The 27,078-nt window shown below is 41.1% G+C and overlaps 1 protein-coding gene and 1 long non-coding RNA gene across 17 annotated transcripts in view; one reads left to right on the forward strand and one right to left on the reverse strand.

The window, feature by feature from the left end:
- The window catches only part of GLS (glutaminase), a 90,215-nt gene extending 88,941 nt beyond the window's left edge, over positions 1-1,274 (reverse strand). For all 14 annotated transcript variants that reach the window (XR_015144770.1, XR_015144773.1, XR_015144776.1 and 11 more), the window contains exon 1: positions 625-1,274. Coding sequence is in view for 3 of the 14 variants with exons in the window: in XM_086348762.1 (XP_086204888.1) it covers positions 625-1,028 (404 nt within the window). In the remaining 11 variants the exon portion in view is untranslated. The remainder of the gene's footprint in view (positions 1-624) is intronic.
- Positions 1,275-1,415: 141 nt separating this feature from the next.
- LOC147378126 (uncharacterized) overlaps positions 1,416-27,078 on the forward strand; it is a 280,055-nt gene continuing 254,392 nt past the window's right edge. For 2 of the 3 annotated variants that reach the window (XR_015144806.1, XR_015144809.1), the window contains exons 1-2: positions 1,416-1,789; positions 6,576-6,677. This is a non-coding gene — a long non-coding RNA (uncharacterized LOC147378126). Of the gene's footprint in view, positions 1,790-6,575; positions 6,683-27,078 lie in introns of all 3 variants that reach the window. The other variant, XR_015144802.1, reaches the window with a different exon arrangement.

Below are 27,078 nucleotides of genomic sequence, written 5' to 3' on the forward strand. Positions count from 1 at the left end.
GGCCACATGACCCTTTTCCTCCCAATCTCATTGCGGAAACGTTATTTCCGGTGCCCCAGATGGCTCTACATAAGCCTTAAGAAGCCACTTCAGAAATGTTAAGAATATTCTGCTACATTAGGCTTCTTAAGAGATGGTGGCGGAGATCGAAGGAGGGATACGCAGAGAGGAAACTCGAGCCCTTCTTGAAGCAAGGAGTCAGAAAGGCACAGGCTTTGCCCATCGCCAGACTCCTAAATGTCACTTGGTGATGTTCTTGTGGCATCACCGCCAAGGGCTGGGCGGGCGGCCAGGCACTGCGGCCCGGAGCCAGGACGCTGAGCACGCGCGGCGTGGGACAGACACGCAGCCACAGCTCCAGCACGGGGGTTAGGGGAGGGGGGCACCAGAGGGGCCCTCCGGACCCTTGGCAGCTCCACCCGGCGGCGGGGAAGGGAAGTAAGGGCCCAGCGAGGGGCGCGGGCGGGGCCGGGCCTAATCACATGGCGCAGGAGGCGCAGGCCGCCCGGCATCTCTTTCTTTCTCTTTCTCGAACCTCCGCTCCCATCCCGCCCCGCCGAAGGCCCCTCCCGGGCCCGGGACCCAGGCGGGACGAAGCCTCCTGCGCCTCGAGTAGACACTCACTTTTCGCCTGAAGGCACCAGCTCCTTGCCCTCGTTGTTGGAGAACGCGTCCGTCTCCCCCGGGCCGTCCTTGGGGCCGGGCGCCTGCGGGACTGCGGGCGGCGACGCCCCAGGCTGCGGCGGCGGCGGCTGCTGCTGCTGCTGCTGCGTGGCCCCCTTGCCCAACTCCTGTAGGATCTCCGAGGGCGAGCTGGACAGACCCCTCGTGAGGGGACCCGCCGACCGGCCGCCCCCGCCCCACCACGGGTAGAGCCGCGCGGCGGCCACCTGGCCCGTTCGTCCCCCGCCCAGGGGTCGCCGGCACAGGGTGGCGAGAGGCTGCGCCCGCCTCAGAACTGCGCAGGCGGCAGCAGGCGGGCGCAAGAGCAGGTCCCGCAGCATCGCCGAGCCTCGGAGTCGCATCATACCGCCGGGTCCGTCAGCGCCCGCTCAACAGGGGAGGATGCTCCGGACGTGGGCGACCGCTCTTTTCCGAGAATGCAGTCTCCGGCGCGACGGCCAGAGGGCAAAAAGAGGACAGGGGCAGAGACGTGGGTGTGGTGCCGGCTCCCACAGCCGCCGCCGCCGCTGCTGCTCCTCAGACTGCCGGCTAACGCTTCTCCTCAGACTCCCCACTTCCCCTTCTCCTCACACGGCGTAGGGCTCCGCACTGAGGCTGAGGCGCAGGGGCGGGCCCGAGACATTCCGCGCGCACCCTCCAGGAGGCGGGAGGACGCCGACGGCCTGCCCCCTCCGCCAGCTCCGATTGGCTCAGATCCTCGACCTCGCTTATGATTGGTGACTGGAGCAGTCAAATTTCTCTCGGCGCCTGGTGCGCAGTGTAGGGCGGCTGACGGGCGGCAGAGGGGGTACGGAGGGGGAGGGGCGGGGCGTGGACTCAAACTGACGTGTGAGGCTGGAGAGGCAGGCAGGTCTCCAGAGTAGCCCCTTCTCTCTGGCTTGGTCAGGACCGAGGGTGCTACAGATAGAAACTGGGGGCCAGTGGTCTCGTCCTTTTCAAAACGGATGGGCTCCTGGACTCTGGGACCTCGAACTGTTTGGGCAACTGATGGGTAAGAGCCCCTGCAGCCCAGGGGCCGGCCATCAGTGGGCTTGGTCGTGGCTGGAGTCTGGCCTGGCCATCGGAGCTCGGCTGTCCAAGCTTGCCGCTGGCCCCCGGCTATCCGGTAAGGGCGTGTGGCGACGCCTCTGAGGGCCGCGGACCCGCGAGGGCAGCCCCAGACGAGCTTGTCCTTCTCCCAAATGTTACATTTACTTGAAACTTTCCATGGTTGGCGACTGCCCAGATGTGAAGTGTTTTGGAAAAAATGAGCAAAATCCTTTCAGCTATGCGGCTTAGCCATTTGGAGGATTGGAGTTCGGGGGAGGGCAAAGAGAGAAGGGGAAAATCCAAAACGTGCCAGCTTTCCTTTTTAAAAAATTGCTTTTAAAAATGTGCAGTGACATCTCAAAAATACTTTTGAACAATGATTCCCCTAATACTAGTTTGCTTGAGAACAAAATTGTAGATGCTTCTGTATTTTAAAGCTGCCTCATCGTTGTAAAATAGAAGCATCCAGATCCTGTTCTCTAAATCGTTTTCAGCCTAGTATCATTTTATCCATTTATACTTTTGGACCTGTAGGAAAAGAGCCAAGGATTTGATGATCTCTGACTTTTTCTTTGAGCCTGTGTAGCCTATATACTCCCAGGGACGGGGGAGCCTGTCTATGGGGTCGCACAAAGTCGGACACGACTGAAGCGACTTAGCAGCAGCAGCAGCCTATATACGGAGAAGGCAATGGCACCCCACTCAAGTACTCTTGCCTGGAAAATCCCATGGACTGAGGAGCCTGGAAGGCTGCAGTCCAAGGGGTCGCTGAGGGTCGGACACGACTGAGCGACTTCACTTTCACTTTTCACTTGCATGCATTGGAGAATGAAATGGCAACCCACTCCAGTGTTCTTGCCTGGAGAATCCCAGGGACGGGGAAGCCTGGTGGGCTGCCGTCTATGGGGTCGCACAGAGTCGGGCACGACTGAAGCGACTTAGCAGCAGCAGCCTATATACAGTCCACTTTCGGCTCCCCCCGCCCATAAATTCTTTAGGCGATATCCTGAAACAATTAGTTTTAAATGCATAGATTCACAAAGGTTAATATGGCTTCCCTGATGGCTCAGTCTGTAAACAATCTGCCTGCAATGCAGGATGACCGGGATCGGGTTCGATCCCTGGGTCCAGAAGATTCTCTAAAGCAGGAAATGGCAACCCACTCCAGTATTCTTGCCTGGAAAATCTCATGGACAGAAGAGCCTGGCATGTTATATAGTCCATGGGGTCATAAGAGTGGGAGGTGACTTAGTGACTAAACCACCACCACAAAGTTTAATGGGATAGTTTTTATGCAATGGGAAGGGTGTTGTATATCAGGGGCATGCATCATTAACTGATGATCAGATTTAGTAATGTGATGAATCTTAAAATATTGCACTAGATTAGTAATTAAGAAATGTGGCTGAACCTACCAGTATGTGACCTCTGGCATGTCACAGTCTTGTCGTGTTTAAGTTTTTTCTATCTCTCTTTAACCAGAAGAATATGGAGCAAGCTATTATTACATGTATACTTTTTTTTCCCCAAGTTAAGACAATTACAAAGCATTTAGATGGTTTTTTATTACTACTTAGTGTTATCTACTGAGAAGGCAATGGCACCCCACTCCAGTACTCTTGCTTGGAAAATCCCATGGATGGAGGAGCCTGGTAGGCTGCAGTCCATGGGGTTGCTAAGAGTCGGACAGGACTGAGCGACTTCACTTTCACTTTTCACTTTCATGCATTGAAGAAGGAAAGGGCAACCCACTCCAGTGTTCTTGCCTGGAGAATCCCAGGGACGGGGGAGCCTGGTGGGCTGCCGTCTATGGGGTCACACAGAGTCTGACGAGACTGAAGTGACTTAGCAGCAGCAGCAGTGTTACCTGTCACTAAATTTGATGAGTCAAAGTAAATATATTTAGGAAAAGGGAAATTAGGTTTGGAGGAAAAGTAGCAAATACTACATCTCCCTAACATTTCCAGGCAAGAGTACTGGAGTAGGGTGCCATTGCCAGTCTGACTTATCAATGTCATAATCTTTAATACTGTCCTATCTCTTAGATATAACTAGTTACCAATTTTGACTGCCTCCCTTCTCAGAATGACATCCAAGCTATTGACAAATTGAGTTATTATTTTCCTCCTGGTTTTTCTTAGTTTCTCTATTTTTCCTATGAAAATTCTTTCCAGTGTTTAAAGGTTTATATATTTTATAGTATACTTAACACATGTAGAAAGTAAACAAAGTAAGAGATTATTTTCTGGAGTTTCTACTTTCAAGGATGAGCTGGTGAGAGTGGACAGATGTTACTCCTAATACTTAGAACAACTTCAAGTCCACTGAAATTTAACCCCTTGTTTGAAAAGACCAATACAAAGTTAGACAGCAAATTAAAACTACTACAAATTGAATTAAAGTGTGACTCATTAATACTTTTGATTATTTTCTTCATCTTATATAATTTTTAAAATCTTTAATGATTTTTTGGAACTATGAGTTAATTACCATTTCCATTAGGTTAATTATTCAACTATTAAGTCATATAACATATATAGTTATCCCTGTGCAAGCATTTTATACACATACAATAGCCTACCAAAATATCTACAAACAAAATGACTAGTTTAGCATGTGTCCGGGTTGTCAGACTAGTCATAGATGTCCTGTTTGCTACTAGATAGGTGCAGTTATCCTACCATGGAGTGTGGTCTCATAGTCATTGAGAAGATAGTCAACCACAGAAAGGAAAAATTGGAATTTTTGCACTTTGTGTTTGTTCTAACTAGAACAGTTCCTGAGCTTCTGTACTCTTTTGAAGATTAGAAAAAGCTAATGTTTCAAGATGATAATATATATATAAGTTCCACATCTTGCCCTTCACAAAAACTAAAAGGTATTATTTGTTGACCTAGAGCTAGATAGAAAATAGTTTTCCTTTGACTAACACCTTAAAAGAGTTGCCTAAGTTTTTTTGATTTGTTGGTTTGTTTGAAATTCTTCTATTTAGAGAATAGAGTAAGGCTCAGGAAGCCTCTAAACAAGCTTCTGCTGCTACTTCCCTTTCTTCTCTTGGTTTCCTGCTTTAACTGGCCAACTTCCTAGCCTCACTGATAAACCTTGCCAAACATAACTTATTTTTCCAAAGCTGAACTTAGATCTTTATTAAAGTATTATAAATCTTTCATTTCCATTATACAGATTGCATTGGTATCTTATAGGGTTGTTGTGAGTGTTAAATGAATCAATACATGTATGGCTAGTGAACAATGATAGTTGAATTCTGTTTTAGCTATAATTATTATTATTTTCCCATGAGTGAATAAATTTTATTGTACAGTGTGATTAGTTGTCACATCTATTACTGTAAAGACAAATAGGCAATTGTTTTAAACCATGTAATCATAAAATACCATTTAAGAAGAAGCTTTTGTTATTGTTATTCAGTCACTAAGTCATGTCTGACTTTTTGCAATCCCATGGACTGCAGCATGTTGGGCTCCTCTGTCCTTCACTATATCCCTGAGTTTGCTCAGATTCATGTCCACTGAGTCAGTGGTACTATCTAACCATCTCATCCTCTGCTGCCCCCTTCTCCTTTTGCCATCAGTCTTTCACAGCATCAGGGTCTTTTCCAGTGATTCAGCTTTTTTCATCATGTAGCCAAAGTATTGGAGTTTCAGCTTGAGCATCAGTCCTTCTAATGAATATTCAGGGTTGATTTCCTTTAGGATTGATTGGTTTGATTTCCTTGCAGTCCCAGGGACTCTCAAGAGTCTTCTGCAGCACCACAGTTTGAAGGCATCAGTTCTTCAGTGTTCAGCTTTCTTTATGGCCCAACTCTTTCTTTGCAGCTGAAGTTGGAGAAGTTGTACATAGTCAGCAAAAACAAAATGTGGAGCTGACTGTAGGGCAGATCATGAGCTCTTTATTGCAAAAGAAGATGCTAACATCCCAAAATAAGATAATTTTCTTCATTTTTGGAAAACAAAGCAATAATTTGCAAAGTATCTTAAAATAGACTACGACAAAGACAGCTTAAGCAAAGCTAGGCTCAGTGCCTGGGGTACCACCTATTTACAAATAACTTTTAGAAAAGAAATAGTACTAAATGAAGAACTGCTAGACCAAAAAGCAAAACAAAACTAAACCGGCCTGAATGTACATGTCACATACAATTAAACCTAAAAATCTATCATTTGCCATCTATGTAAATTAAAATGAATATCTGTTCTTTGCAGTATCACACAAAAATGGCAAGAGAAATTTTAATCAGATTTGAAGAGATTGTTTGAATGGTCTCATTTAAAATACTAACTATGTGGAAATCTTTTTGAGAGTCCTCTGATGGCTGGGATGGGAGTTGGGGTGGTAATTAGTTATTTTTCTTCATTTAGAGTGATATGGTAAAGATTTTAGTTAGTTTGGTTTATAAATTATTTAGACTTAGGTCATGATTATATACCTGGAGCCTCCAGGTGTTTACTGATTTTTCAAGTGATTTTCTTGTTGTTTTTTTTTTTTTTTTGTAGATTCATAGAAAATATTAAATTAGACTAAATCCCATCCTAGATATCAGCAAGTTGTATATTAGCAAAACCTTAAAAAGTTTGATTTTATAAATGGCCAAAAAGTCAGTCAAAAGGATACCTACTTGAGTCTGAAAACCTCTGTGGTAGGTTGTGTTACTGTTCCCAAATATTTTTGTCTCTCCCAATAGGAAGTCTTTACTTCCTCACCTTGTTGAATGGGAGGCTTGGCCTTATGCCTTGATTTGTTCAATGAAATGTGAAAGGAAGTGATATAGGCCACTGCTAAGCAGAAACTTTAGGAGTCATCACTTGTTTCCGTCATCTCTCTTTTCCTTTTGGTACATAAAGAGCATGTCCGAAGAGTGGATGAGTCCTTCATCTGGGTCCCAGATTGATGGAACAAAGCTGAAGATGACTGTGACTAACAAAGACTACAAAGAGAAATAAACGGTACTGTAAGTAATTTCAACTTTGGGGTTATTGTCATAGAAAGACTTAGGTTGACCTGTACATTATCCAGGTTGAATGAAAACTTGGCAGCCATGAGACTAATATTAATTACAGAGCATATTTGAGAACTCTGAAAACTGGCAGTTGATCTCTGGTGCAGTTGAAACAGTATCACTGAGAGAACAATCAGAAAAGGCATTCTTTTTCAGAGACAATTAAAACTAAAGTTTAGTTAGGAGATATTCTATATTTATAAGTATATATTTGGACACTTTGGGAAAAATAAACAGTGGCTTGAGGAATGAGCTCCATACCAATTATGCTATGTTGGATTTATGCTCTGAAATCTAATGTTGATTCAACATTTGAAAGTTGTCACATTTTCTAAGCTCTGAAAAATAAAAATGAACCTGGACTGTGTCAATCTGCTCTTCAAATGGTAAGATCATATTACCAGTTTGGAAAACAATTATTAAACTCTGCTCAAAAAATTATTTATGGAGCTAAATGCAAAATTCAAACATTTGGGAGAAAAGCATCAGAGTCCACAGCAAGGTATTTTGATGTTCTGGGTAAAGAAAATAAGTATTCATCCTCTGTATAGAGCAGGTTCCTTCAAATTTACTTTTCAAGCATCTGACCTTTACAGTTGGCATGTGAGTCTCTCTGTCTAATTATAAGTCACAAGAGGGAACTCAACAAAAGAAAGGTTGACTTGTGATAGCGCAGCTTCTTATAGTGACAATACCATGAGGCACAGTTTCAACAGATACCCCAGAGAGTATGACAGTGTGATGTATATAAAAATAAAAAAAAAACCTCTGTAGAAACAGTCTAACTCTTTTATCAGTAGAAGAATGGCTTAAAATAATTATCATATTTCTACATTTTACATGCAGCAAAATATATTGTCTAAAATTAATGGCCCCAGTATATGTTTAAAGTGGATAAGCCTCAAAAACAGATTACAGATGGATATGATTATAAAACAGTAAAACATGTAAAACAATATATTATTATTATTAACAAATTTATTTATTTTAATTGGGGTTAATTACTTTACAATATGGTATTGGTTTTGCCATACATCAACATGAATCTGCCACAGGTATACATGTGTTCCCCATTCTGAACCCCCCTTCCTCCTCCCTCCCCGTACCATCCCTCTGGGTCATCCCAGTGCACCAGCCCCAAGCATCCAGTATCATGCATTGAACTGGTGATTCATTTCATATATGATATTTTACATGTTTCAATGCCATTCTCCCAAGTCATCCCACCCTCTCCCTCTCCCACAGAGTCCAAAAGACTGTTCTATATATCTGTGTCTCTTTTGCTGTCTCGCTTACAGGGTTATCATTACCATCTTTCTAAATTCCATATACATGCATTAGTATACTGTATTGGTGTTTTTCTTTCTGGCTTACTTCACTCTGTATGATAGGCTCCAGTTTCATCCACCTCATTAGAACTGATTCAAATGTATTCTTTTTAATGGCTGAGTAATACTCCATTGTGTATATGTACCACTGCTTTCTTATCCATTCATCTGCTGATGGACATCTAGGTTGCTTCCATGTCCTGGCTATTATAAACAGTGCTGCGATGAACATTGGGGAACACGTGTCTTTTCAATTCTGGTTTTCTCAGTGTGTATGCCCAGCAGTGGGATTGCTGCTAGGTCATAAGGCAGTTCTATTTCCAGTTTTTTAAGGAATCTCCACACTGTTCTCCATAGTGGCTGTGCTAATTTGCATTCCCACCAACAGTGTCAGAGGGTTCCCTTTTCTCCACACCCTCTCCAGCATTTATTGCTTGTAGACTTTTGGATCACAGCCATTCTGACTGGTGTGAAATGGTACCTCATAGTGGTTTTGATTTGCATTTCTCTGATAATGAGTGATGTTGAGCATCTTTTCATGTGTTTGTTAGCCATCTGTATATCTTCTTTGGAGAAATGTCTGTTTAGTTCTTTGGCCCATTTTTTGATTGGGTCGTTTATTTTTCTGGAATTGAGCTGCAGGAGTTGCTTGTATATTTTTGAAATTAGTTGTTTGTCAGTTGCTTCATTTGCTATTATTTTCTCCCATTCTGAAGGCTGTCTTTTCACCTTGCTTAGAATTTCCTTTGTTGTGCAGAAGCTTTTAAGTTTAATTAGGTCCCATTTGTTTATTTTTCCTTTTATTTCCAATATTCTGGGAGGTGGGTCATAGAGGATCCTGCTGTGATTTATGTCGGAGAGTGTTTTGCCTATGTTGTCCTCTAGGAGTTTTATAGTTTCTGGTCTTACCTTTAGATCTTTAATCCATTTTGAGTTTATTTTTGTGTATGGTGTTAGAAAGTGTTCTGGTTTCATTCTTTTACAACTGGTTGACCAGTTTTCCCAGCACCACTTGTTAAAGAGATTGTCTTTAATCCACTGTGTATTCTTGCCTCCTTTGTCAAAGATAAGGTGTCCATAGGTGTGTGGATTTATCTCTGGGCTTTCTATTTTGTTCCATTGATCTATATTTCTGTCTTTGTGCCAGTACCATACTGTCTTGATGACTGTGGTTTGTAGTAGAGCCTGAAGTCAGGCAGGTTGATTCCTCCAGTTCCATTCTTCTTTCTCAAGGCTGCTTTGGCTATTCAAGGTTTTTTGTATTTCCATACAAATTGTGAAATTATTTGTTCTAGCTCTGTGAAAAATAGTGTTGGTAGCTTGATAGGGATTGCATTGAATCTATAGATTGCTTTGGGTAGTATACTCATTTTCACTATATTGATTCTTCTGATCCATTAACATGGTATATTTCTCCATCTATTAGTGTCCTATTTGATTTCTTTCACCAGTGTTTTATAGTTTTCTATATATAGGTCTTTAGTTTCTTTAGGTAGATATATTCCTAAGTATTTTATTCTTTTTGTTGCAATGGTGAATGGAATTGTTTCCTTAATTTCTCTTTCTGTTTTCTCATTATTAGTGTATAGGAATGCAAGGGATTTCTGTGTGTTGATTTTATATCCTGCAACTTTACTATATTCATTGATTAGCTTTAGTAATTTTCTGGTGGAGTCTTTAGGGTTTTCTATGTAGAGGATCATGTCATCTGCAAACAGTGAGAGTTTTACTTCTTCTTTTCCAATTTGGATTCCTTTTATTTCTTTTTCTGCTCTGATTGCTGTGGCCAAAACTTCCAAAACTATGTTGAATAGTGGTGGTGAAAGTGGGCACCCTTGTCTTGTTCCTGACTTTAGGGGAAATGCTTTCAATTTTTCACCATTTAGGATAATGTTTGCTGTGGGTTTGTCATATATAGCTTTTATTATGTTGAGATATGTTCCTTCTATTCCTGCTTTCTGGAGAGTTTTTATCATAAATGGGTGTCGAATTTTGTCAAAGGCTTTCTCTGCATCTATTGAGATAATCATATGGCTTTTATTTTTCAATTTGCTAATGTAGTGTATTACATTGATTGATTTACAGATATTGAAGAATCCTTGCATCCCTGGGATAAAGCCCACTTGGTCATGGTGTATGATCTTTTTAATGTGTTGTTGGATTCTGATTGCTAGAGTTTTGTTAAGGATTTTGCATCTATGTTCATCAGTGATATTGGCCTGTAGTTTTCTTTTTTTTGTGGCATCTTTGTCAGGTTTTGGTATTAGGGTGATGGTGGCCTCATAGAATGAGTTTGCCTTCCTCTGCAATTTTCTGGAAGAGTTTGAGTAGGATAGATGTTAGCTCTTCTCTAAATTTTTGGTAGAATTCAGCTGTGAAGCCGTCTGGACCTGGGCTTTTGTTTGCTGGATGATTTCTGATTATAGTTTCAATTTCCGTGCTTGTGATGGGTCTGTTAAGTTTTTCTATTTCTTCCTGGTTCAGTTTTGGAAAGTTGTACTTTTCTAAGAATTTGTCCATTTCTTCCACGTTGTCCATTTTATTGGCATATAATTGCTGATAATAGTCTCATGATCCTTTGTATTTCTGTGTTGTCTGTTGTGATCTCTCCATTTTCATTTCTAATTTTATTGATTTGATTTTTCTCCCTTTGTTTCTTGATGAGTCTGGCTAATGGTTTGTCAGTTTTATGTATCCTTTCAAAGAACCAGCTTTTGCTGTGGTCTCTTTTGTTTCTTTTGCATTTATTTCTGCCCTAATTTTTAAGATTTCTTTCCTTCTACTAACCCTGGGGTTCTTCATTTCTTCTTTTTCTAGTTGCTTTAGGTGTAGAGTTAGGTTATTTATTTGACTTTTTTCTTGTTTCTTGAGGTATGCCTGTATTGCTATGTACTTTCCCCTTAGCACTGCTTTTACAGTGTCCCACAGGTTTTGGGTTGTTGTGTTTTCATTTTCATTCGTTTCTATGCATATTTTGATTTCTTTTTTGATTTCTTCTGTGATTTGTTGGTTCAGGAGCGTGTTGTTCAGCCTCCACATGTTGGAATTTTTAATAGTTTTTCTCCTGTAATTGAGATCTAATCTTACTGCATTGTGGTCAGAAAAGATGCTTGGAAGGATTTCAACTTTTTTGAATTTACCAAGGCTAGATTTATGGCCCAGGACGTGATCTATCCTGGAAAAAGTTCCGTGTGCACTTGAGAAAAAGGTGAAATTCATTGTTTTGGGGTGAAATGTCCTATTGATATCAATTAGGTCTAGCTGGTCTATTGTATCATTTAAAGTTTGTGTTTCCTTGTTAATTTTCTGTTTAGTTGATCTATCCACAGGTGTGAGTGGGGTATTAAAGTCTCCCACTATTATTGTGTTATTGTTAATTTCCCCTTTCATACTTGTTAGCATTTGTCTTACATATTGCGGTGCTCCTATGTTGGGTGCATATATATTTATAATTGTTATATCTTCTTCTTGGATTGATCCTTTGATCATTGTGGAGTGACCGTCTTTGTCTCTTTTCACAGTCTTTGTTTTAAAGTCTATTTTATCTGATATAGGTATTGCTACTCCTGCTTTCTTTTGGTCTCTATTTGCATGGAATATCTTTTTCCAGCCCTTCACTTTCAGTCTGTATGTGTCCCCTGTTTTGAGGTGGGTCTTTTGTAGACAACATATATAGGGGTCTTGTTTTTGTATCCATTCGACCAATCTTTGTCCTTTGGTTGGGGCATTCAACCCATTTACGTTTAAGGTAATTATTGATAAGTATGATCCTGTTGCCATTTACTTTATTGTTTTGGGTTTGAGTTTATACACCCTCTTTGTGTTTCCTGTCTAGAGAAGATCCTTTAGCATTTGTTGGAGAGCTGGTTTGGTGGTGCTGAATTCTCTCAGCTTCTGCGTGTCTGTAAAGCTTTTGATTTCTCCTTCATATTTGAATGAGATCCTTGCTGGGTACAGTAATCTGGGCTGTAGCTTATTTTCTTTCATCACTTTAAGTATGTCTTGCCATTCCCTCCTGGCCTGAAGAGTTTATATAGAAAGATCAACTATTATCCTTATGGGAATCCCCTTGTGTGTTATTTGTTGTTTTTCCCTTGCTGCTTTTGTTCTTTGTGTTTGATCTTTGTTAATTTGATTAGTATGTGTCTTGGGGTGTTTCGCCTTGGGTTTATCCTGTTTGGGACTCTCTGGGTTTCTTGAACTTGGGTGGCTATTTCCTTCCCCATTTTAGGGAAGTTTTCAATGATTATCTCAAGTATTTTCTCATGGCCTTTCTTTTTGTCTTCTTCTTCTGGGACTCCTATGATTCGAATGTTGGGGCGTTTAACACTGTCCTGGAGGTCTCTGAGATTGTCCTCATTTCTTTTAATTCGTTTTTCTTTTTTCCTTTCTGATTCATTTATTTCTACCATTCTATCTTCTACCTCACTAATCCTATCTTCTGCCTCTGTTATTCTACTATTTGTTGCCTCCAGAGTGTTTTTGGTCTCATTTATTGCATTATTCATTATATATTGACTCTTTTTTATTTCTTCTAAGTCCTTGTTAAACCTTTCTTGCATCTTCTCAATCCTGTCTCCAGGCTATTTATCTGTGATTCCATTTTGATTTCAAAATTTTGGATCATTTTCACTATCATTATTTGGAATTCTTTATCAGGTAGATCCCTATCTCTTCCTCTTTTGTTTGGTTTGGTGGGCATTTATCCTGTTCCTTTACCTCCTGGGTATTCCTCTGTCTCTTCATCTTGTTTATATTGCTGAGTTTGGGGTGGCCTTTCAGTATTCTGGCAGTTTGTGGAGTTCTCTTTATTGTGGAGTTTCCTCGCTGTGGATGGGTTTGTACAGGTGGCTTGTCAAGGTTTCTTGGTTAGGGAAGCTTGTGTCAGTGTTCTGGTGGGTGGAGCTGGATTTCTTCTCTCTGGAGTGCAATGAAGTGTCCAGTAATGAGTTATAAGATGTCAGTGGTTTTGGAGTAACTTTGGGCAGCCTCTATATTGGAGCTCAGGGCTGTGTTCCTATGTTGCTGGAGAATTTGCATGGTATGTCTTGCTCTGGAACTTGTTGGCCCTTGGGTGGTGCTTGGTTTCAGTGTAGGTATTGAGGCGTTTGATGAGCTCCTGTCAATTAACGTTCCCTGGAGTCAGGAGTTCTCTGGTGTTCTCAGGATTTGGACGTAAGGCTCCTGCTTCTGGTTTTCAGTCTTATTTTTACAGTAGTCTCAAGACTTCTCCTTCTATACAGCACTATTGATAAAACATCTAGGTTAAAGATGAAAAGTTTCTCCACAGTGAGGGACACCCAGAGAGGTTCACAGAGTTACATGGAGAAGAGAAGAGGGAGGAGGGAGTTAGAGGTGACTCGAATGAGATGAGGTGGAATCAATAGAGGAGAGAGTGGGCTAGCCAGTAATCATTTCCTTATGTGCACTCCACAACTGGACTGCTCAGAGATGTTCATGGAGTTATACAGAGAAGAGAAGAGGGAGGAAGGAGACAGAGGTGGCCAGGAGGTTTATAAAAGGGGGGAATCAAAAGGAGAGAGACAGATCCAGCCAGTAATCAGTTCCCTAAGTGTTCTCCACCATCTGGAACACTCAGAGATTCACAGAGTTGGGTAGAGAAGAGAAGGGGTAGGGAGGAGACAGAGGCGACCTGGTGGAGAAAAAGGAGAGTCCAAACGGGGAGAGCAGTCAAGCCAGTAATCTCGCTCCCAAGTAAAAATGGGTACTGAAGATTGGGTTCTAAAGGTACAAAATTGATAACAAATACCAAAAAGCAAAGATTAAAAATCTAGAGTAGAGTTTGGAATTTCAAAAATACAGTATTGAAGAAAGGAAGAAAAAAAAAGCAAGACAAAAAAAGTCACAAAAATTATAAAAAATATATACATATATGAAGTTTGCTTTAAAAAATAGGGTCTTTTTACTTTTTGCAAAGTAATAGTAGGTTATAAAAGTGAAAATTAAAGGAGTAATAGAGGACTTAAAAATTAAAAAAAAAAAGAATGATCGTAAAAATAGTAAAAATATATCTAGGACTTTCTCTGGTGTTGTTGTGGGTATTGTGGGGTCAGTTAATTTTCAGATAGTTCCTTGGTCTGGCCTATATTTCTCAAGACCTATAGGCCCCTTCCAATGTAGTCGGTACTAACAACAGGGTTTTAATCTATTGCACCTGTCACTTCCAAGGCGGTTCCCTCTGTTTTAGCTTCTTCTGTTTGCTGGTCTCTTCAGTGTCTGATTTCTGCCCTGACACAAAGAGGGCCATGGTGGACACTTTTTAGGCTCACTTGTTCAGTCGTGCTGTGGGGAGGGAGGGACACTGCAAACAAATAACACTGGCATGTGCTTGCAGTGTCTCAGCCTCACTGGGCCTGACCTGCTCACGGCGTGTGTGCCCTCCCTGCCCAGACTGCTCTGGCTGTAGGTTGCTCCGCTGGGAACCATCTGAGGCCAGCCCTGGGCTGCATGCACCTCCCAGGTCTAAGCCACTCAAGTTCAGGCACTCGGGTAGTCCTCAGAGGTGCAGACTCGGTTGGGCCTGCATTTTGTGCCCTTCCCAGGTCTGAGCAGCTCAGGTGATGAGGGGTTTACAAGTGATAAGTTTGATAAGTGATAAGTGATCTGGGTGTACAACCAGCGCACCTTCTCAGGTGGATGTTGACTGTCCAGAACCCCAAGAAGTCTTAGATAGCAAAGAAGCCTGCTTGCAGTTTGGTAGATAATGTCTCTCTAGGGGTGCGATTGCCCCCTTTTGGCTCTGGCTGCCTGTCACCGGAGGGGGATGGTCTGTAGCCGGCTAGTTCTGTTCAGTCCTTTGTTCTGTGCGTGGGCCTGGCAGTGTCTTAGGGCTTTTCTCGTGGTAGCTATCCCACAGTCCGGTTTGCTAGCCCAAGTTAGTTCGCTCAGATTGCCCTTGGGGCATTCAGGCCAGATTCTTACTCTAAGCAATGCAGCTCGTGCCTCCCTGCCCAGCCCCCCGCTTGCTAGTGGCGGATGCAGGCATCTGCGCTGCTTCTCCGCTGGGGGAGTTACCATTGGGCAAGTAATCTGTGGGTTTTAATTATTTATTTATTTTTCCTCCCTATTATGTTGCCTCTGTGCTTCCAAGGCTCACCACAGACTCAGCAGTGAGAGTGTTTCCTGGTGTTTGGAAACTTCTCTCTTTTTAAGACTCCCTTCCTGGGATGGAGCTCCATCCCTACCTCTTTTGTCTCTTTTTTTGTCTTTTATATTTTTTCCTACCTCCTTCTGAAGACAATGGGCTGCTTTTCTGGGTGCCTGATGTCCTCTGCCAGCATTCAGAAGTTGTTTTGTGGAATTTACTCAGCGTTTAAGTGTTCTTTTGATGAATTTGTGGGAGAGAAAGTGGTCTCCCCATCCTATTCCTCTGCCATCTTAGGACCACCCCTCAACAATATATTATTTGCAGATGTATACATATGTGATTTTTAAAGTTTCAAATGTGCATAGGAATGATAAACATCAAATTCAGTTCAGGGGTTATTATCTTTGTGTATATATCATGAGGAATGGGATTGAAGAAATGTGCAAAGAGCTTCAGCTGTATCTGCAATGACTGAATTTTTTAAAAAATAATTAAAAAAATCTGAAGCAACTATGGTACTTGGGTAGTTGATATACAAGTGTTTGTTATATTCTCTTTCTTTTTCTCTGTGGTTGAAATATTTCACAATTAAAGAAATGGCACTTTGTTGTAATGTTGAAAGCCAATATTTTTCTCTAAAAATATTAAGTGTAGAAAATATTCCAAACTAATATTCAATTTTTAATGTTTTCTTTTAAACCCTTTTAAATTTTGCCTAACCAATGCTGAGTGAAACAACTAGTAAAAAAAAAAAAAGTGTGTGTGCACATGCACACATGCACATGCTGCACCGTGTCTGACTCTTTGCAACCCCATGGACTGTAGCCCACCAGGATCCTCTGTCCTTGGAATTTTCCAGGCAAGAATACTGTAGTGGGTTGGTCATTTCCTTCTCCAGGGGATCTTCCCAACTCAGGGATTGAACCAATGTCTCTTGTGTCTTCTGCATTGGCAGATGGTTTCTTTAGCTGAGCCACCGGGCTAGTCCAGTAAAACAACGTAGCTACCTTGTAAATATATTTCAGATATGTATCCAACAAAAAAGGCTTTACAAAAGGTATAAATCACTAACATTTAACTGAAAAACTGATAGAAAAAATTATTTGGTTTTTGACCATATCAAACATAAATATGAAGGTAGTTCTTTAATACAATATGAATAAAAACATTTTTTTTCTTTTGAAATTAAAGAAGTTCTTTATGTTTGTAACATTCCTGTTGGGGTCAGAAATTAATTGTTAAATTAATTGTTAAATTATTGTTAAATTTTATGGCTACAGAAATTATAAGTTAATAAGATAACAGGTCTAGCAAGATGAGGCCCTTGCCCTCATTTCTTTTGAACCATTGAACAAGTACCTACATGAGACCTGTTCCCTGGAGCAAAAACATCACATGACTCTTAAAAATCTTTAAGAGTAATTTCCCCAATGAGAGGCTCAGTAGGTAACTTGAATAAAACAGACCAGGCTATATTAGGATATGATTTAGCCCAGTAAGTTGGAACTGAAATGCTCTGTATAAAGGGGCAGTAGCTAATCCACCTGAGCCAATTTTAGCTAAGTGGAATGCAGGCACATTTAGATAAAACTTCGGATTCTTAGAAATATGATTTTTTTTTAAATAAATCATCTGACTTTAAAATGCATCTCATTCAGCTTTTCTTAACATTGTGTTAGTCAAACAAAACATCTACAAAAATAATTTGGATCATGGCCCATAACGTTTCCAACTCTGCTCAGAACAATCAGGTGGTGATAGCAATATAGCATTCTTTGAGGTTTATTCCTGGCATAGATTCTACTCCAGACCATTAGTCCTAGCCACCCATGGAAATCCCATTTCCCTTGAAACTGCTGCAGCTATCTTACTACCAGAAGAGGAGACAGCCTTAAGCCAAACCCAGCACGTCAAGGCCAACTGAGTAGAGAGACAGAATCTGGAATCTCCATGATGTTCATAGGATACTGACTTACCAACTCTGATGCGGTCCCTTTTTTGTTACATATGATACCTTTCTTTACTATTTAAAACATTTTGGATCTGGTATCCATTAAGACAACCTAACTGATACAAAGATTCTTTCTCTGTGTTTATCTCTTTGCCCCCAGTACAATTTATTAATCCTCTGTCTCTCTCATTTTTTAACCCCACTAAATTATATATGTATGCTTTAACATATTTACATTTTCTATGACTCCCTCAATTGTTTGGGGGTCATATATGATATTCTTGCATGATTTAAAATAAAGTGATGGAGTTGGAGACATAGTAAACATTAAGGAGTCTGCCCCAACCTTCAGTGTGGATCCTGAGTCACTTCTGTAACTCTAGATTTGCTTCTCTTCTAGCCCAAGAAAGAATATTGAGCCATATTGACAACCAACTTTTTTTGTTGTTACTCAGTCGCTCAGTTGTGTCCACTTCTTTGCGACTCCATGGACTGCAACATGCCAGGCTCCCCTGTCCTTCACCATCTCCTGGAGATTGGTCCAACTCCTGTCCATTGATTTGGTGATGCCATCCGACCATCTCCTTTTTGCTAAACTAGACATCTCTACCTGTTTCTGATTGGTTGTTTTTGAACCTTAACTTGTTATTTATTCTTGCCAAAATGATCAGTTTTCTTTGCTTAACCAACTTTCCTCCTTGGATCCCCCACTTTCCTTACACCATTCTTAGCACCTTATATGTCCTAAGCCCCTTTTTCTATCCATCACAATTCCACTGACCCTTCAAGGTCTCCATCTTATATCTTCATGGGTGCTCTCCAATTTCTCACATAATAGCCTTTTACCCTTATAATAGCCATTTGAGATGTGCAGGTACCTATAGTACCTACAGTCTCAGGTACATACAGTCTCATTTTGCAGGTGAGAAAACTGACACAGAAACATGAAATAATCTGTTCAATATTTTTAAAAATATCACACATTTCATAACTCTATGGCTTTTACCCTTGCTATTGCCCCTGACCATTCCCATCTGGATATACCATCTGTTTCCTAAAGAACTCAGCTCAAATATTGTCTCCTCTGAAAAGCCTTCCTTGAACTTTCTGGGAAGAGTTAAGGGCTTCTTTCATTCTGTATCAGGACTTCTTTCATTCTGTATCAGGACTTCTTTGTTAATATCTTCATTTGTTCTATTACTCTAATTATTCATGTGCATCTCTCCCAAATGGACAGGATGATTTAAATTTTTTAGCTTTTAACATACCACTATCATTTTTGCATAATATCATTTTCAGTAACATAATTGAGGCTGCTTACTGTAACACAAGATTTTATTAATTGGAAAATTAAATATATTAGGACAAGTAAAAAATCAAAATTTTATTTGAATCTCAAGTAAATTCCTCCTCTACTATACTTCACAAAAAGGAGGATGTTTAATAAAAATTCAAACTGCAAAAGGACTTTATAAACACCCTGTGTTTTAATGACTGCTATTGAGTCCAAGCTCACTCTCCTTGCCATATGACAGGCCAAAGAATCAGAGACAAGGTATTGCGGCAAGAAATACAACTTTATTCAGAGCCAGCTGACTGAAAGGAAGGCAGACTAATGTCTCAAAATAACCATCTTATTGGGCCTGGATGCCAGGTTCTTTTATAGATCAGAGATGAGGGGAGATGAGGAAACAAAGTATAAAGGCCATTATTCTTGCAAATATCTCCTAGAATGTTAAGCCTCATGCAGGGGGATGTGTTAATTTCTTCCTTCCTGCCATCTACATGTGGACATCATTCTGAACAAAGGCACTTTGGTTTTAACAGCCAGGCAGAAGGGCAGGATTCTCTGAGCAGATCATTATGTGTGATTATGATAACAAAAGCAATGGAAAGCAAATCAAAGAAACAGTTCCAACATGGAATTAGAATTGACTTTTCCCTGCAACATGTCTACCTGTGCCAACGATCATGATGGGAGCTAAGATTGCAGAGATGAATAAGACATAGTCTTTTGGTTTAAGGAGGTAGACAAAATACATATATATGAACTCTTAATTAAAATATCGTATTCTGGATGCTGTGAATATTGTTTACATATATATATTCAATGGGTAATGACAATATAAAATAAATTCTTTCAAAGAGATTATGGAATATTCTAGAAAGTAGGTGCTATTTACCAGATATATGAGGTTAACAAGGGCATTCTGTCAAGAATAGAAAAGAGAGAAGTTGAATGGTAGCTTCAGAGCAATCTGTTGTGGTAACAATCTCTAAATATTTCCAGTCTCCTCCTGAGTAGGATTGCATGTCACTGTTCCCTAGAAGTTAGATGAGTCAGTGAAACTTGCTCTGGTTGGGAAAAATGTGATTAGAAGCTTAAAAAGCCAATGCATAATCTTTTACTCTCTCTAGTCCTATGACATTCTGTTAACGCTCAAAGCTTGTGGCTGCTATCTGTGTCTGAGTTCAGAGAAACAGTCACTTTAAGCTTCCGTGCTTTGGGGGCTGTGCTATCCTAATGGGTTCATCTAATATGAGAGGAAGATAGGAGAGAAAATGCATTGGCTCATAGGGAAGCCAGTCCTATTGGCAGCATATATAAAAGTCAGCCTATAAAATGACCATTTACCTAAAAGTGTGTGCACAAAATATTTGAATCAATAAATTCACATAAACATATTTTATGCTTTTTCAATTAAATTCCACTTTTCACTAGCTGTTCTTATTTCCACAACTAACTCTGAAGTTGATATATATAATTTGAATCAAGAAAAAGATGTCTTCATAATCCATCTTAATCTCACAGTTACAAAATAAATGACCTACTCCAATTAGTGTTTCAGATAAAGAAAAAAGTAACTAGAGGCATCTGCAGCCTTGGTATATATTAGCTTCATTTGATGTTGAAGACTGAACACTATTACATTTCTACTGCAAGAGGAATGGTACAAAGGACAATGCTTACAATTTTGGAGGACAGGCTTGTCTTAATTCTAGCACAACTGTAGGCCTTCACACAGTACTGTCTTCATGGATTTTACTTCCCAGCTAAAACTGATTCTATTTTAGCAAGAGTTTCTAGAAAAATGTCTTAATCCAAGATAGTAACGGAAATAGTTAGAACTTGTTACTTCTTGATAGACAAAAACAGGAGGACGTTTGTGTTCATTTGCACTTGAGCTTTGTAACATACTACCTGAAAGAAGGGAGCTGAGAGGATAGTATATATATCTTATAGATAAGTTTATGTAAGCAGAGGAGAAAATGAGTTCAGAAAAGGTCTAGATGTGAAGGGGTATCCTAGATTGTCAGTATGTAAGGCCAAGGGGCAGTGAATAGGTTGGGATACACATCTTAAGACAACAGAAAAAGAGGAAAACCAAAGGAAGAGGATGGGAAGTAAAAACGACAACTCCGGAGATAAACTTAGTCTCCTTCATAATTGTTGCTTTTCCCAAATAGTTTGTGACATAGCCCAAATGAAATTCCTCAAGTGTTTTCACCTGCTAGGATCTGCCCAAATATTGAAAGGAATAGTCCTTGTGCAGTAAGAAATTCAATAAATAAAATTTCCAACTTTGAAGACTAAATTTGTGGTTTATTGACTTAAAAAATAGTCTCAACCTAGAAGTTGAGAGTTATATTTTATTTGGTGAGAAGTTTTAGGACTTCAAGCCCAGCAGACAGCATCTCAGGTGCCCCTGAGAGAACTGTTCCGAGGAGGCAGGGGGAGAAGTCAGGTTATATAGAAGTTTGCAACAAGGGACAGGTAGTCTGAATATCAGAAAATTATTGCTAATTAAGGAAAACCACATATCTCAAGTTAAGGAATTTAGCGCTTTTCTATGTATGGGAAGATGCAAGAGTCTGGGCTTACTGAAATCATTCCTTTCATATCCCTCTCAGCTCTCTGACGCTGTTATCTTGCATCTTTCCACATTCCCCTGAGCTCAGTGCTCAAGCAGAGAGTGCCAGGAGCTCGATGGCTGCCGGTTAGCAGGCATTGTTTTTCCTGGGTGTTCTCTGGGCTCAGAAATTCATGTTTGGAAGATTGAAATAGTTGATGGCTGTGACATCCTTGTTTACTTATATGGCAGGAAATACTCTATTTCACATATTGTTTATTAAAAAGTTTAGTAATGTATAAGATTCTCTAAAGGCTTTCTGAACTAAGAGGCAACCAGAATTTAGCTCCATCTTGGCCATTGCCTGTCTCACTGGCTGACCTAGGAAGTCCCTTGATCTGTCAGTGCCTCAGTTCCCTCATCTATGAAGTGGAAGCTTAGCCTGGGTGGTGGATGCTCAGTTGCTTCAGTAGTGTCCAACTTTTTGCGACCCCCATGGACTATAGCCTGCCAGTTTCCTCTGTCCATTATTCAGGCAAGAATGCTAAAGTGGGTTGCCATGCCCTCCTCCAGGGGATCTTCCCAGCCCAGGGATAGAACAGGCATCTCCTGCATCTTCTGCCTTGCAGGCGGGTTCTTTACGCACTAAGCCAACTGGGAAGCCCCAGAAGCTTAGCCTAAGTGACCTCAAATGTACCACCTGAATCCAAACTGTGATTCTAAGCACTGGTTACTAGCAGTTGTGGCTTTTATCTGGAGATTATTGATCACTTACTGATGAAATCCCTTATCTATTTTTTTTTCACCAACAGATATTATGGGAATTGCACGTGACATATTATTAAGCGTCAAACAAGGTTAAAGAATGTTTAAAGTCCAGTGACCAGACAAAAGTTATGTAAGGAGTCTAGCATATGGCAGTTTTGAAAGAGCAATAAAAGGAATCTAGCATATGGCAGTTTTGAAAGAGCAATAAAAGGTTCATACATATTTAGGTTAATAATCAAAAATCTTTAAAGGAATGGTGTGGGAAGGGGAAAAGGGATACACAGCTAAGAACCTCAAGGCCTGGGTGGAAAATTGTCCCAATATGTGGAACAGTGTCTCTGTAACCTGGTTGGTACAACTTCAATCTCAATGGTTTCCCCCGCAGTGGTAGACATTATGAGAATGTAAAGGCAACTATATTCAAGGGCAATTCGTGTACTGTGTAGCCATCTGACATTCACACTCAGGGGGCTTGTAGTCACTCAGCATGCATGTGCTCACTGTCATTAGAGGCAGCTATTGGCTCTAAAGAGCCCTACAGATGCCTCCAACAGCCTCCAGGACAGTATTTTGGTGCAAACCTTATTGTGTGCTTTCAGAGAATCATTAGCGAAAGGAGATAACCACAAGTAAATAGAAAGCAGGTGGACTGGTACAAATGGTGTCACAAAAATATTTTTCAAGTCAATTACTGTAGGGTGTTTTTTTTTTTTTTTTAAGGTGCTGGGATATCTAGGCTCCACTTATCTCTAAATAATAAAACTTTTCACTCCTAGCAACCACTTCCTGGAAAACAACCTGACAAAAAGATCAAAACAGTGAAAAGAGGTCTTTTGCACATTTGCCCATGATAAGAGAGGTTTAAAGAGCAAAATCCTATAATAGCTTCAATCCACTCTCTCTCAGATGAATAGCTAGGGTCAGGAATACCCTTACTGAAAAAAATAACATGTATTGATATTAACTTTTCCATGATCACTGCATTCTGGATTTGACTATCAACTACCCACAGAATTTTATGACAAAACAATAATTGAGATTTTATTGGCTGTAAATAGGCCCCATGCATTAACTGCACAATAATAAAACAAATTGCACTCATTTCTTTGCTTCTCCCTGTGCTATGCCAGGCAGTTTATATAACCTCAGAGGGCCTTAGTTCCCTTACTTGTAACTTGAATATAATAATATTCACTTTGTGGGGCTGTTGAGGAAATTAAGTGAGTAATGCATGTGTATTGTTCAGGGACAGGCCCACACAGAAATTCAACAGATGTTAGCTCCTTGTCCCTTGCAATTCATTTCTATCCAGAAGCTAGAGTGCTCTCCTTAAGCTATAAATCAGAACATGTGATTCTGCAGCTTAAAACCCTTAATGTCTTCCCATTACACTCAGGATAAAATTTTAAAAAAATTGCAATCTTCTTTACAAGGCCTCCAAGGAAGCAACAGTTAGAACTGGACACAGAACAACAGACTGGTACCAAATAGGAAAAGGAGTATGTCAAGGCTGTATATTGTCACCCTGCTTATTTAACTTATATGCAGAGTACATCATGAGAAATGCTGGGCTGGAAGAAGCACAAGCTGGAATCAAGATTGCCCAGAGAAATATCAATAATCTCAGATATGCAGATGACACCACCCTTATGGCAGAAAGTGAAGAGGAACTAAGAAGCCTCTTGATGAGAGTGAAAGAGGAGAGTGAAAAAGTTGGCTTAAAGCTCAACATTCAGAAAAACATTCAGAAAGCTCAACATGGCATCTAGTCCCATCACTTCATGGGAAATAGATGGGGAAACAGTGGAAACAGTGTCAGACTTTATTTTGGGGGGCTCCAAAATCACTGCAGATGGTGATTTCAGTCATGAAATTAAAAGATGCTTACTCCTTGGAAGGAAAGTTATGACGAACCTAGACAGCATATTCAAAAGCAGAGACATTACTTTGCCAACAAAAGTCCATCTAGACAAGGCTATGGTTTTTCCAGTGGTCAGGTATGGATGTGAGAGTTGGACTGTGAAGAAAGCTGAGCACCGAAGAATTGATGCTTTTGAACTGTGGTGTTGGAGAAGACTCTTGAGACTCCCTTGGACTGCAAGGAGATCCAACCAGTCCATCCTAAAGATCAGTCCTGGGTGTTCTTTGGAAGGACTGATGCTAAAGCTGAAACTCCAGTACTTTGGCCACCTCATGCGAAGAGTTGACTCATTGGAAAAGACTCTGAAGCTGGGAGGGATTGGGGGCAGGAGGAGAAGGGGATGACAGAGGATGAGATGGCTGGATGGCATCACTGACTCGATGGACATGCGTTTGAGTGAACTCCGGGAGTTGGTGATGGACAGGGAGGCCTGGTGTGCTGTGATTCAAGGGGTCGCAAAGAGTTTGACACGACTGAGCGGCTGGACTGAACTGAACTGAACTGAAATTATAGCTACATCTTCAGCCAGCCTCCCACTGAGGTTTATGCTCTGGCCACAGTTGCCTTCTTTCAGGTCTCCAAATAGGCGAGACCTATTTCATGGTTCCTGCTTGATAGTAGCACAAGGGGAGAGGTGGAGTCTTTATCTTTTAATATGCATCAAGCCCATCTTTTTTTTTTATCTGCACAATTGATATTTTATAAATAAGTAAAATGCTACGCAGAAACAGCTTATAGCCCACCACTCAAAGTCAAACTGCTGCCTCTGAGGCCCTCTTAAATTATAGTTTGGAAACTGTCACTGCATTAGCACATGCTAAGCCTCTTGATGAAGGTGAAAGAGGAGAGTGAAAAAGTTGGCTGAAAGCTCAACATTCAGAAAACGAAGATCATGGCATCTGGTCCCATCACTTCATGGGAAATAGATGGGGAAACAGTGGAAACAGTGTCAGACTTTATTTCGGGGGGCTCCAAAATCACTGCAGATGGTGACTGCAGCCATGAAATTAAAAGACGCTTACTCCTTAGAAGAAAAGTTATGACCAACCTAGATACCATTTTTAAAAGCAGAGACATTACTTTGCCAATGAAGGTCCATCTAGCCAAGGCTATGGCTTTTCCAGTGGTCATGTATGGATGTGAGAGTTGGACTGTGAAGAAAGCTGAGCGCCGAAGAATTGATGCTTTTGAACTGTGGTGTTGGAGAAGACTCTTGAGAGTCCCTTGGACTGCAAGGAGATCCAACCAGTCCATTCTGAAGGAGATCAGCCCTGGGATTTCTTTGGAAGGAATGATGCTAAAGCTGAAACTCCAGTACTCTGGCCACCTCATGCGAAGAGTTGACTCATTGGAAAAGACTCTGATGCTGGGAGGGATTGGGGGCAGGAGGAGAGGGGGACGACAGAGGATGAGATGGCTGGACGGCATCACTGACTCGATGGACGTGAGTTTGAGCGAACTCCGGGAGTTGGTGATGGACAGGGAGGCCTGGCGTGCTGCGATTCATGGGGTCGCAAGGAGTCGGACACTACTGAGCGACTGAACTGAACTGAACTGAACTGAAGAGTCAAACTGCTGCCTTTCAAACATACTCAAATATGTATGAAACAGTCTCATAGGATTATCCATTTGCTTGAAAGAAAAAACTGGTGCTGTGAGAGTTCTTAACAAGTAAACATATTTGAATAGGTGACATTTAAGTTGAAATCTAAAGAGTAAAATTTCATCAGCATTGAAGAGGAAAGGTGAGGCTTTCAGGCAGAGGGAACAGTATTTGCAAAAGCAGTGACAGTTTCCAAACTACAATTTAGGAGGGCCTTAGAGGCAACAGTTTGACTCTGAGTGGTGGGCTACAAGCTGTTTCAGGGCTTCCGTGGTGTTTCAGATGGTAAACAATCTGCCTGCCAGTGCAGGAGACCTGGGTTCATTCCTTGGGTCAGGAAGATCCCTGGAAAAGAGAATGGCAACCCTCTCCAGTATTCTTGTCTGGAAAACCCCATGAACAGAGGAGCATGGTAGGCTATAGTCCATTGGGTCACAGAGTCAGACCCAACTGAGTGACTAACACTTCCACTTCCACGTGACTCTTTCTCCCCTACTGGACTCTAAGGTTCATAAGAGCCAGGATAGCATGACTGTTCCCCTCAGGGCCACAGTCTGACATAGAAAAGGAATGCTTTTTGCTGGAGTTAAAGATTTACTAACTAGTAAAGTCCATCCAAAGATACAGCAGAAGATCTGTCCCTGATGTGAAAAATTGAAGCACATTGGTGTAGCCAGCCTGATGTAAAACTTCCAGGGTTCTTCTTGAGCCAACAGACAGGAGCAAAGGAGAAAGAAAATACCTCCATCAAAAACTGTGCCTTTGTTTTTGTCCTCTTTCTACTTCCTCTTTAGCTCAATTCCTTTCTTCTGTCCTGCCCACTGCACTTCAACAAATGGTTCTAGAGAAAAACTAATCTTAATGTGTTGCTGTTATTTAGTCACTAAGTTCTGTCTGACTCTTGTGATCCCATGGGCTGCAGCACACCAGGCTCCTCTGCCCTTCACTATCTCCAAGAGTTTGCTCAGTTTCATGTCCATTGAGTTGGTGATGATATCTAACCATCTCATCCTCTGCCACTCCCTTCTTCTGCCTTCAGTCTTTCCCAGCTTCAGACTCTTTTCAAATAAGTCAGCTCTTTGCATCAGGTGGCCAAAATAATGGAGCTTCAGCTTCAGCAGCAGTCCTTCTAGTGAATATTCAGGATTTATTTCCTTTAGGATTGACTGGTTTGATCTCCTTGATATCCAAGGGACTCTCAAGAGTCTTCTACAGCTCCACAATTCAACAGCATCAATTCTTCAGCACTCAGCCTTCTTTATGGTCCAGTTCTCAAATCTGTACACGACTACTGGAAAAACTGTAGCTTTGACTATACAGACTTCTGTTGGCAAAGTGACATCTCTGTTTATTAATAATACTGAGTAGGTTTGTCATAGCTTCCCTTCCAAGGACCAAGTGTCTTTTAATTTCACAACTGCAGTCACCGTCCACCGTGATTTTGGCACCCCAAAAAATAAAGTCGGTCACTGCTTCCACTTTTTCCCCATCTATTTGCCATGAAGTTATGGGAACCAGATGCCATGATCTTAGTTTTTTGAGTTGAGTTTTTAAGCTAATTTTAAGCCATTTTTCCTCTTTCATCCTCATCAAGAGGTTCTTTAGTTCCTCTTCACTTTCTGCCATAAGGGAGGTATCATCTGCATTTCTGAGGCTACTGATATTTCTCCTGGCAGGCTTGATTCCAGCCTGTGCTTCATCCAGCCCAGCATTTCACAGACAAGGCGACAATATACAGCCTTGTCGTACTCCTTTCCCAGTTTGGGGCCAATCAGTTGTGGAGGTTAAGTGCTAATGTATATTTAAACACAGACATGG

The sequence above is a fragment of the Bos grunniens genome, chromosome 2 (genome assembly GCF_055505025.1).
Source record: "Bos grunniens cultivar Pamir isolate PY7600 chromosome 2, Bosgru_T2T1.0, whole genome shotgun sequence".
Classification (NCBI taxonomy): domain Eukaryota; kingdom Metazoa; phylum Chordata; class Mammalia; order Artiodactyla; family Bovidae; genus Bos; species Bos grunniens.